Source organism: Wasmannia auropunctata, unplaced genomic scaffold (assembly GCF_000956235.1).
Source record: "Wasmannia auropunctata unplaced genomic scaffold, wasmannia.A_1.0 LD333493.1, whole genome shotgun sequence".
NCBI lineage: Eukaryota > Metazoa > Arthropoda > Insecta > Hymenoptera > Formicidae > Wasmannia > Wasmannia auropunctata.
In genome coordinates this window covers 18,938-31,335 of record NW_012029397.1, presented here as the reverse complement: position 1 = coordinate 31,335, position 12,398 = coordinate 18,938, and the positions used below count along the sequence as shown (strand labels likewise).

General features: G+C 31.5%; 2 protein-coding genes across 2 annotated transcripts; both read right to left on the bottom strand.

The window, feature by feature from the left end:
• Positions 1–549: 549 nt before the first annotated feature.
• On the bottom strand, positions 550–5,302 carry LOC105459927 (probable RNA-binding protein 19). Its single transcript, XM_011706294.1, has 11 exons — positions 4,414–5,302; positions 4,125–4,326; positions 3,802–4,016; positions 3,547–3,709; positions 2,920–3,204; positions 1,711–2,834; positions 1,431–1,633; positions 1,245–1,361; positions 1,048–1,153; positions 797–920; positions 550–687 (listed from the first exon to the last, which is right to left on the bottom strand). Exons 1-11 carry the CDS (start codon positions 4,447–4,449, stop codon positions 605–607), a joined length of 2,658 nt encoding a protein of 885 aa, XP_011704596.1. The 5' UTR covers positions 4,450–5,302; the 3' UTR covers positions 550–604.
• Positions 5,303–5,768: 466 nt separating this feature from the next.
• On the bottom strand, positions 5,769–7,652 carry LOC105459928 (elongation factor 1-beta'). Its single transcript, XM_011706295.1, has 3 exons — positions 7,458–7,652; positions 6,083–6,510; positions 5,769–5,986 (listed from the first exon to the last, which is right to left on the bottom strand). Exons 1-3 carry the CDS (start codon positions 7,535–7,537, stop codon positions 5,832–5,834), a joined length of 663 nt encoding a protein of 220 aa, XP_011704597.1. The 5' UTR covers positions 7,538–7,652; the 3' UTR covers positions 5,769–5,831.
• Between the last annotated feature and the right edge of the window lie 4,746 nt (positions 7,653–12,398).

The window sequence follows — 12,398 nt, the reverse complement described above, 5'->3', positions numbered from 1 at the left end:
TTAAAACAGATCACATGATCAAAATTGACAAATACCAAGCATCAATTTTGATCATGTGATCTGTTTTGACGCTAAAAATGAGCGTCGAGCGTCAGCATGAAATCATACCTTAAGGGTTCAGAGATTCCTCACTCGATGGATAATTGCTGGGTGACTGCAAATTTGAGCCTAGAAAATATTTTAAGGAATGAAAGTTTCTAGAAAGTATTTTGGATCTTTATAGGAATGGAACTTTATTTATAGATACAGTGTAATGCAATAATTCGCTAGGTTATAGACAAATTCTAATTATTGCACTGCACTGTACAAACGAACAAATATCGTCGGGATATCGTCTATTATCCAGCGAATTATTGCACTGCACTGTATTTTAAGTACGGGAAACTTTGCAATACTTTTGGGTTTGAAATTCATCCGAAATCTATTTAAGTAAGAATCTGAACTATTTTTGAATAGTCGGAGGCTATCAAAATTTGAACACATCCAAGAATGTTAATCTAAATCTAATTCTTTTACAATTTAGTGAATATTTTAGAAACGCTTATTAAATAATTTGTGAATTTTTATTTTATTTTTATTATATAACTTATAAATAATTGATAAATTACATTTCTTGAGTCGAGTTTAATTCGAGACCAACACTTTCGGGATCTAACCTGGACTTTTTAAACTTTTTCGTTGAACTCTCTGAAAAGAAAATTTTAAAAAATCTTTAAAATCATACAAATTTCTATTATATCAAACAAGAATTAATTTATTACGTTAAAGCATAATAAATATAAAAAAAATTAATTACCATGGTAGAAATGCTTCGCAGTACGTTTTCTAATTTCCTCAATGCCTTCCTCCGCCTGTGCCCATTCAAGCACTAATCTTCGACCGTACAAATGAGTACTTTGACCAAGTGCGTTAAATGCTTTCTATAAGAAAATGCGATTAAAGTTAATAGAAAAATAATGCAGTCCTAATTATGCGTTTTTATAATTTAATTTTTTTAATTATTTTATTAAATAGAATTAAATAAATGCACTTTCTAAAAATCATTACCTTTGCATCTGTCTTAGTATAATACTCGATGAAGGCGAATCCTCTGTGCTTCTCAGTGCCGACCAGTTTTTTCGGTAGTCGTACGGCCTTCAACTCACCATACGATCTGTAAAATTACAATTAATTAATTATGTTGCAGCTCAATGTTACGTAAAAACATTTCAACGAAAAAATAGATATGGTATACATATACATACTTGAACAACTCTGTCATTTCCTGGGCGGTTGCTTGGAAGGGTATGTTTCGTACTAAAATTTTAGTGCCGGTTTGTTCGGTAATCTTGGTCTTCTTTCTCGCTGTTTTGACATCGGACCTAGAAAATCTCTCGCGATTATTAAAAAATTCTTGGCTTTTTAACAAGCTAAATTTAAAAAAAACTTACATTAGCGTTCTCTCAGATCGTTTCAATTCCAAACTTTTCCCATCGAGTACTGACATCTGCAACGTTTTTAACGCACGATCCGCGTCGTGTTTTCTCTTGTACCTTACGAATCCGTATCCCATAGACAATTTTTGTGCAGGATTTTTCGGATCCTTTTTAGTTGCTATTGTGACGTAATGAAGAGGACCACATTTACCAAAGTACTATAAGTGTACAGTTATATTATTACAAAGAAAAACAACAGTAACATCGTAAATGTAACAATGTTTTAACTACTTACATCTTTCAACTGTTCCTCCGTAGTTGAAAAATTGATATTTTTTACGAAAAGTGTTGTATCCGGTTCGGGTGGTTCGTCGTCCTCCTTTCTGTGTGTATTACTCTCATTTTCTTTAGATTCTTTTATCGTTGTTTCATCCTTAACTTCTTCCAAATCTGTGGATTTTTTTGTGGCCGTTTTACTTTTAGTTACCTTAGTTTTAGATGCAGGCGTGGAGAAACTGTTATCCGGCGCCCACTCTAGATACAATGGTAAATGCTTATATTTCGTGTAAGCTAATGCACGGAAAGCCTTGCGTGCTTCGGATGGCTCTAGAAATTCGACCAGCGCTGTTATGCCCGCCGGTGGCATTACGATACGCGCGAGCTCTCCATGTTTGGCAAACATCTCTCGTAGTTCCCTCGGTTTCGTCTCAGCCGGCAAATTCTTCACTAAAATTATGCTACTCGACCTCTTTTTGGGCGCCTCATTAAAAGCATCCAAGCACACGCCATTCTCCTCCAAAAACGCTTTTGTATCCTGAGTCAATTGGGTTTCTCCTAACGCTAGTTTGACCGCGGCGCTCATTCCATTCGATCCATCTTCCAACAACTTCTCCTTCGTCGTGTTGTAACGACTCGCAACAGCGTCCGCCACGGCGTTCTGTCCAAGAAACAGCGTATTCCAATTGTGCGACGAACCCGCTGCCGCCTTAGTCTGCAGTTCTTTCTTTTGTTTATAAGTTAAATTTTCAGTATTGATATCCTCCAAGGAAGCTTTCGCCTTTCCGGGCAGAATATGTAACATTCTGCCATCTAATACCGAACCGTCTAGTTCGCTGTAAGCTTTTACAGCATGTTCTGGCATCAGGAACGTCACTGTGCCAAAACCTTTCGGTTTCCTAGTTACTTTATCCACAGGTAAATCCACTTCAGACAGAAGACCATACTTCTCAAATAGTTTTCTGATGTCATCTTCCGTAGTTGTATATGTCAGATTTCTGATAAACATCTTTCCAGATTCCGCTATACTCTCTTCGTTCTTTAAAGCCTCCTCTTGTTTCTTCCATTTAATATTAGATGAGCCCTTGTCAGATTCGACTGCCTCTTTTTGTTCATATTTCGATACAAATATTTGTTTTCCTTCTACATAAATAAAAAATATACACTTACAAACATATGCATAATATTGTACATTGCACTATATAAATTACATTTAAATTTTTCTTACCTAGAAAACTCTTATTCTTCATAAGAGCCTTCTTCATGGCTTGCTCTGTTTTGAATCCCACGTAAGCTATACCTTTAATTTTAGGTGGTACTCGTATAGATTTCGGTTTTATAGGACGAAAGAATTGCTTAATGTGTTTTTTTACATGATTGTATCCCAGTCCTCGTAATTTTACAGTATAAAATGTCAATGGACCATGCTTTGGTACATCTTTCATCAGAGATTTTATTCCACTCTGACGTAGCCAATCAGGTTCGTCTTTTCCACTTGAAAGTGTTATTTTTCCTAAAATAGTACAAATTATATTTTTCACCAATTATTTTCTTATTTTACAGGAAATATAAATTACAATATCCAAAATAAAATTTATTTTGGAAAAAAGAATACAAATTTATTAACAGACTGCAGGTTCTTCTATTGAATATTGTGTGTTTACAGTAAATATTAAATTCAGTTCTTTTAAGTTCTACAAATTTAAACAAATTTTTAAGAAACTTTAAATTAAAAAATATAATTTAATTATAAAAGTATTCATTATCAAAATATAAAATTAAAGTTGCCTAGTAACACATAATGCAGAGAAGCAAAATGGAAAAGAAAAGGAAAAATATCTCTTTTCCTTCTCACCTGTACTTTTTTTCTCGTCATCTTCCTCGTTTTCAGACTCATCATCAGACTCCTCCATAGTTTCTTCTTTCGCTGATACATCAATATTATTTTTCCAAATTACTTTTGCATCTTTACTAGTATGCGTTTCAAGAAAGTCCATAAATAAAGGATCATCCTTGTGCTAAATTTAACATAAAAGTTTGATGAACAATTTTCTCTTAATAGAATACGAGTTAAAATTTATTAACAAAGTTAGAAAAGATTTTAATATACCTTTTCGAGTGCTTTCTTAACTTCGTCATTCTCCTTTCTGTCTGCCTTTTTCTTTTTCTTCTTTTTGTCACTTTTATCCTTAATTTCCTCTACATCATTCGTTTCTGTCGAGTCTATCGATTTTTCCTTTGACTTAGCAGATGCCTCATTAATCTTTTTGTTATAAGAACTGTCATTTGCATATTTGCTCCATGATCTTGGCTTGGAAGGATCACCTGAAATATACATACAAAATACGTTCATGTATCAAAATGCTAGGTTACTAACAGTTTTAGGTTTTAGGTTAGATAACTGTTGTAATAATTATTTATAATTATACGTACCTAAATTTGCACATTGCTCGACAGATATTTTACAAGTATCGATGAATGTTTGATCAAAATAGGATTGCGCCAATTTTGCTTGTTCCTCTGATTTGTAACCAATAAATGCAAATCGTCGAAACTTGCCATCCTTGTACTTCAACTGGACATCGGTCACAATACCCTTCTCACTGAATAATTCTTTCAATTTGGTGTCCGTGATCTATGTAAAATAAAAAATATATATATATTGTATATTGTGTTAAATAAGACACGTAAGTATAAATCACATGTGATTTCATTGACGTACATTTTTTGGCAAATTTTTTACTATTAAACGAGACATCTTGTCTTATTGATAATTTTCCGTGTCTAGAAATGAACGATCTTATTTATATTCAAAAATAGAAATTGTATATTCATTTATACATGCAATTTTAAATATTGCGTGGAAAAGTATCGTAAGCGCGAGGCACGTGGAAACATAGGTTATGTTTCTTAAACACGTGACCGCGTTTCATTCATTGGAGAAGAAGCAGATTCTGGAGAAGCAGAGAGAGAGAAAAAGAGAGAGAGAGAGAGAGCTACCCGCGTTTTAGAAACGCTTTTGAAATTCACTCACATAGTATACATACGTACTTTACATGCATATTGAACAGCTATATCGCGTCTAATTCAGGATTTTATATTAGAGAATAAAAACATTTCTAGAAATGCAGGCACAATTAAACAAAGATTGAAAAATTATGATGCATAATATATATGTTAAAACAGTGAAATAGAAATATCTTATAGTCAAAATAGAAACAATTTATATCACTGTACTTGGATAAATAAGTTTATCTTGACATCGTTTAGCTCCTATTATATATATAGCAACCTAAATAGATGGAAACTAGCTTTATATAACAATATCAAAATGTTAAAATTTCGAACAACTGATAACAATGAAATGATCGGCATGGTGACATTATTCATTACATAAAGAAAATGTTTAAAATATATTTTCGTTGCATCATCCATATAAACAAAATAATGTATATAAATTACACATAAACGAAACGATATAATGTACAACTCTTGTCTGAAGCTAAGATGTCTATTTTTTTTCTTATTGCAGCTCTTCGTTTTCCTAAAGCTGATAATATAGCCAATATCAATTTAGTTTTTTTTAAATATGTACTTGTAAAAAAAAACATACGCCAAAAAATTAATATTTCAAAATTAAAGTTTGCAACTGTTACATGATAATTTTAACATATTGTTTTTATTCCTTTCTACGTCGCACAAAATGTTTACAATTATTAAATCATTATATCCTTTATAATAGTAATTGTAGTATTAAAACTTTTATGTTAGTATCAAAATTATAAATTCTCGTTACATATTACATTTTATTTATTTTGGCACATATTCATGAACATATTCATTATGCGACTTTATAAAAAGCTAATGAGGTGGAATAAAATGTGCTTGGAAATGTATAATAAAAACGAAGGATTATTTTTGTGCATATCTTGGGACACGTAATATTAATATTTACGTGATAATGTATGTATGTAAGGTATAAAAATGAATGTGATGCAATGAAGCTTTAATAAAATTGTATTACTCTTGAAGACTGCATTAGGAATCCTTCGGGTATATTAAGAGAGTAACAAATTGTGTATATACAAACAATTAATATTTATTAATTCAATATTAAAAGTAATGAGCTGTTTTTGTTCCTTAGATCTTGTTGAACGAAGCAATATCTACGGATTGAACTAATTCCTCGAAATCTTGAATCTGTTCAATCAGCAAATCCACTGATACTTTCTCGTCTTCTATCACACACATTATTTGTAACTTGTTTATGCCATAGCCGACCGGGACAAGTTTTGCTGAAAAGTATCAAATTCAGTTATACTATTTGCTTACGTACGACACAACCTAGGTACATGCCGATCAATAGAACTACAATAAAATATAAAACTTACATGCACCCCAAACAAGACCGTCCATCTGAATTGATCTCACTGCATTTTCCATTTCCTTCATATCGGTTTCGTCTCCCCAGCTCTTCACGTCCATCACGATACTCGACTTGGCAATGACTGCGGGCTTTTTTGATTTTTTCTCCGCGTACGCCTTTAACCTTTCCTCTCTGATCTTGGCAGCTTCCGCATCCTCTTCCTCGTCTGAGCCAAATAGATCTAGATCGTCGTCGTCGTCATTCGCCTTTCCTGTGGACGAAGCTGTGGCACTAGCGGTGCTAAAGATGGCAGGTGCTTTCTTTTCTCCAGGAAGTGACTTCAAATCATATGATTTTATGTGGTTGTACCAACGGAGTACATGGGGGTTTGAAGATGTCGGTGCTTTCCCCAGTGCCTCGAGTACTGCAACATCGGCCTGAGTTGGTTGCCACCTATCGAGTGTAAATTCTTCTCTATGATACGTTATTTTGTATTAAAGTTGATCCTTATTGTATCAATTTGAATCTCACACATTACTAAAAAGGACTTACTTGCATTACATTTCCTCTATAATGCTTTGATCAGAAATTCTAATATCGCTTTAATAATAGGTTATTAATAGGTTATCGATAGAGTTAAAATTTTATTATCATTCTTACTATAAACAAATTAAAGAATTAATAAAACATATTGAATAAACAATATATACAATTTTCAAAAATTAAATACAGGTCTTTTCAAATCATTTTCTTATCAATTTCTAAACCAAGAAAAATTACCTCTTCATGCAAACAATTTTTATTTTGCTATATTATTTATAGTTTATCAAAAAAAGAGAATGATAAAACAAAGTATAAATATAATCTATATTTTGAACTACATATGTCAGAAATCAAATTAAAATTCTTACTCTCACACATGTTAATAGATATATGTAAATATGTTAATAATCACATATGGAACTGTAAATAAGCGAGTTTGTCAAAGAATTTGTAAAGTTTTACGAAAGAGAACTTGTATCAAAGAGGATAGAAAGATGATACGTAAAAATAAATGCAAGGAGTGGGTGTGGGGTACTGTCCGGCGTGTGCATGTGTTGTTCGGGTAACACATGTCCATACGTGACACTGGAAACATCGTACTCTATCTCGGCAAGATCGAGACGAGGACTGCAGATAGATAGAAGCTGCGCAAATGTTCTGAACGCTCGTGACGAGCCGAAGGTCTCTCCTCGCGCGGCGGCGAGAACTTGGGCGGGAGTGCGCCGTGTGATGTGTACATAGAATGAGAATCAGAAATAGAGCCAAGATGCCGACAAAGCAGGAGAGCACGTGGAGACCGGAGAGAGAGAGAGAGACGTTCGCGAGTCAGTCCGAGAACACGTTAGAAGTAGGCTCACCCCTCGATATAACTGCGCTCGGCGAGGTAAGTGTTGAGGTCCTCGACGCCTTTATCAGTCTTCAGGTCACCGACTGCCATGGCGAGAACGTGTTCCGGGCGAGTAAATAGCTGATCGCGAGAGCTCGACGAGACAGTAGCGGAGAGGAGACCACCCTTCGTCTGGTCGCCGGAAGAGAGAGCTGCGCGCGGCGGAGCCACCGGCGCGGCGCCACCGCGGGGCCTCCGGATCCACGACCCGGTTCACGTAGCTCGCTTTGAGAGCAGCGTCGTGACGTTTGTTCCGGCGCACCTCGCGCACCTTCCCCGTGGGAGGATATTACGGGAGATACTTTTTTCTTGATGGCTTTCGGAACGCGCTAATATTTTGCGAATGCGAACCACGACTCAGACTCGTGTGTGCTGTCGCCTATCGCTCTTTCCATTTAGCGAAAGTTGACACTTGCGTCATTTTATCTTTGTTGTCATTGAATGTTGGAAAAAGACAGAATGATTGTGTCAACTTGTGTCGCTAAAATATACATCAAGCCCGCAAAAGGTTCGTTTTACAGCTACAATACGTCGTATTAATTTAATTTTGGTTTCTCTACTATATACTTGATTCACCGATTACCAAAAGGTTTAAATTTTGAAGAAAAAGTTAATAACAATAATGAATTCAGACAACGATCTTTTTTAAAATATATATATATTAGACACAATGAATTCTCCCTCACGAAAAACGTTACGTATACTGTTTCCGATTAATGTAAAATATATTATTGAAATCGATATATACTTAACATATTTGCGGGAAGCTGCAGACTTAATTTTTCATATGTTATTGTCATTATAATTAATTGACCATATTCAAAAGAATTTATTCGCCGCATATATGTCATATATGCATGATTACATATGTCATGATGGCATATTCAGTCATATGCCATCACTTAATTTTGATTGTGAGTTTATTTTTAGGTGCAAAAGAATTTTTTACAGAATTTTTAGAAAAATAATTGTTTTTGCATCTGAAAATGAGCTCAGCGAATTGATATGACAGCATGAATTCTTTTTGAAGCACTCTCTGTGCTATACCTATATATGTATAATAGATATATATCTGCTTGAGTATTTAGATTGTTAAATTATTTTTATGTATAATAAAACGATATAAGCATGTTTGAGAAAGTTGGGAAATTGAAGAGAGAAATGAAATATATTCTTAACTATTATTAATAAATTAATCTATTAATAAATATATACATATATACATCTCTTTATTAAAAAAAACTATTTTCTTAGATTAATAAATATCTCTTTGTCGAAATATTTTCTTAAATTAATAAATATCTTCATCGCTCACTTAATAAATTAAATATTTAATACTGTTGAATTATTATTACATATTCAATATTTAACGTAAATGTTATAGTAAAATGATGTTAATGATATTCTCGTTGTATTTCACTATAAAAATTCTAACATCATGCTTCTTAGCTGTTATAAAATTTAGCTGTTATTTAGCGATAATTAAATTCATTTCTCTCTCTCTCTCCCTTTATATATACGTCAATTATTTTACTTTTTTAAGTTGATATCATTAATTAGGTATATGTTATGCAGGTATATGTTATGTAGAAATTATAACATCGCTTTATATAAATAAGCTTATACATTTCAAGAAATTAGAACTACGAATGTTACTAAACCGGATTACCGTTGCCGTGATGTAAATGTAGTCAATAATAATTTATATTAATTTCCTATTGATCGTTTCAATAATTCTTATTTCTAATTAATATATATATGATTTATACAAAATATATATATCTGTTTCGCATAAATAGTCGTCAAAATAGATTATGAATTGTCTAAATGTGATCATCTTAAGTCTTTAACAAATGCTGCATATTAGGAATTAATAGATTCCATGATTCTCTTTATCTTCTAAAAACGGAGAAAAACAGGAAGACTTCAAGCACGATTCTCGCGTGCAAGAGTTAACTATCTATTGAGCAAATTAACGTTTGTCTCTAAGAAGTTTATGAGATTTAACTACACACGTGTCATTTTAGTCGATCTTGAAGTATTGCTCACTCGTGATTTGCAAGTTCTTTACAGATTATAGATAGTGTGCGGAATTTTTGCACTTTGTCTTACTGTGACTGATCCATTCATGTTGAGATAGTTAATAAATTCAACATTACAGCTAGAATGTTACGTCAATATAATTGTGGTTGACAATTTTATTTTTCTGATTATATTTTCCTTGTTTTACAGCGAATTTTTATACGATAACACAATGTTTAATTAATATAAATATCTGTTCATTATAATCATAATTTAATATTGCAACTATTTAAGAAACTCATTTTTTTCAACGTATTTTTCATGCGCAAAATTCGTAACTAAAAACTTGTTTATCTCTTCGTAAACAAGATAATTGTATGGTTACCATAAATATACGGTATACGGACCAATGCTATTTCCGGCACAAGAGATGCGAACTTGCACTAGGTGATTATGCACATAATGTATTATATGCGATGCAACGAATACGTACTTACATTGGAAATAAATACAGATGTTAGATTGAATTCAAGAGTTAGATTAGTAAGATCAGTTAGTACAGAAAGACAAAGTTGAATTTTATTTTAAAAAACATTAATTTTTGATAGGCATAAATTCGAGAAAACGCTTGTCGAAGTTTGGAAAGATAAGAAAATTATTAATATACTTTTGTAACAAATGTGTCCAAGGACTCGTGTGCTTTATGTGACAGCAAATTATGAAATCTTTTTTTTCCATTATTTATTGACTACACATTAATTAATTCTAAACCAAATGTAAAATAATAATTATAAAGAAAGAAATTTTACTACATACAAAAAGTAAATAGGATTGTAATCTCTGTAACTGCAGAAACGTATCGCGACGAAAAGAGAATAGACTAACTAAGATCGAGAGATATTTGATTTTTAAATCATTTGTTATAATTTTGCATTAGAAATAAGTTCAGTTAAAAATAAGTAACAGTTTTATATAAAAATTTCAAATATTATTTACTATATATTATTTTCTTCCACAAAAATTTTGATAAAGAGCTATTTATTGTAAGAAACCATTTTATTTTCTGTAGCAGATAATCGGTGGAAAAATTTGAAAAATATATAAATGTGTAGCACGAAAATCAATTTAGGCTATTAATAAGAGTTAAATTTGCACATCGTTTAAACGTTTTTATTGACAAAAAAAAATTACAAAAATTTTAACATAAAACATAATCTAAAAAATAGCTGACATGATATTTAATTATTTATTATACTTCCATTATTGAAAAAAAACTGACAATGCCGTATGTCTCTTTAGTAATAATAAAGATATTAAATGCAACAAATATACCACTATCCATAAAAATTTATAAAAGTACTGAAAAATTAAAACTTATCAAATTTACTAAAGTAAGTACAAAATGCACATACAAATAAAAATTGTTATATTAGCAAAAAATATTTTAAAAAACTGTAATGACTGCAAAAAATGCTGTGTAGCCCGGAAATAGCTAATTAAAAAAATTTTAAATAATGTAGAGACGCTTTATTTTATAATTTGTTTCTTAAAACTTTTTTAATTTAATCGACAAAGTATTTCAAACAATTATGTAAGTATTCTTAAATTTGTACACATGTTTTATATGTAAAGTTTATTTTTCAAATTAAATGTTTGTTAGATATATTTTATTTTTTTGAAAGATATTTCTACTCGGAGCTAACTGTTATACAGATTTAAATGTCTAGGGCTCCTATCTTTTACTTATACGGAATTATTATTAATATAGGTGAAATGAGAGAAGTTACGTAAATTTTTCTTTGTATTATGTTGAAATAAATTAATTTTCCTCGTGTGCTACGTATATAATAATATACTCGCGTAGATATGATAAAATATTGTTGATACTTTCATACTCGATTTATGAATAATTATAAATCTTCAATCAATTGTTAACATTTTTATTAGAGATACAGGATGCAATCTAGATTATATGTGCATTTATTAATAATAGCAACAAAAAAGAAACGACATTTTATCAATTTATGGAACATATATGTAATAAAATTCGAAAAATTGATTTATATCTCAATTTATAGTGCAAACAATAAGTTTGTTCACAAACATTTTTTTACGGGGCAATAATAAAACTTATAATTATCATTAAGAAAGAGAAGTTTGAATTATTATTGCGTGAATTATTAGTACGACCGATTGATTTATTAACCATTTTTCATTTGCGAGATCTACATAGTTGTACCATTCTAAAATTCACAATAAAAACGATGATTCCATACGTGATGTGAAGGCAAATTTAAATTCCTCCGACTTAATCGATTAAAGATAATGAATTGTCCTTATAGGTATATTTGTTTATATTTTGCTTTTGGAACGCAAAATCCATATCCAAATACGTTTGCTAAATGTAATACTTTAGTAGCTGAACAATTCGAATCATAGATATAAAGAAATAGGCTTCTGAAAATAAAAATAAAAATCGGAGCGTAAGTTGAGTGTAAAACAGAAATGTAAACGAAACTTCTGAGAAGCGTAAATTGGAACAGCAATTAACTAGCAAAACGTAAAAAGGGCGTTTATCTTTAAAACTTCTATAACGTTCCCCTGGTTTGATTTACGCTTTCAAGAAATTTATGCTTCTGCATTCTTTCCTTATGTTTAACTTATGCTCCGATTTTTATTTTCGCTATAGGAACACCGTCACATATTCTATCCTCTCTACAATAAGTAATAATATTTTTTTTAGGCAAATGAAGTATAATGTTCTTCCTATCCTTGATAACTTTTTTTTATTTTTTTTTAACCGGCGATGAAATTATGCAGTTTAAGTTAAGATGTCAAACGTCTCTACATCCTTAAACAGTTTCATTAAATAAATTCTTCGTAATATTTT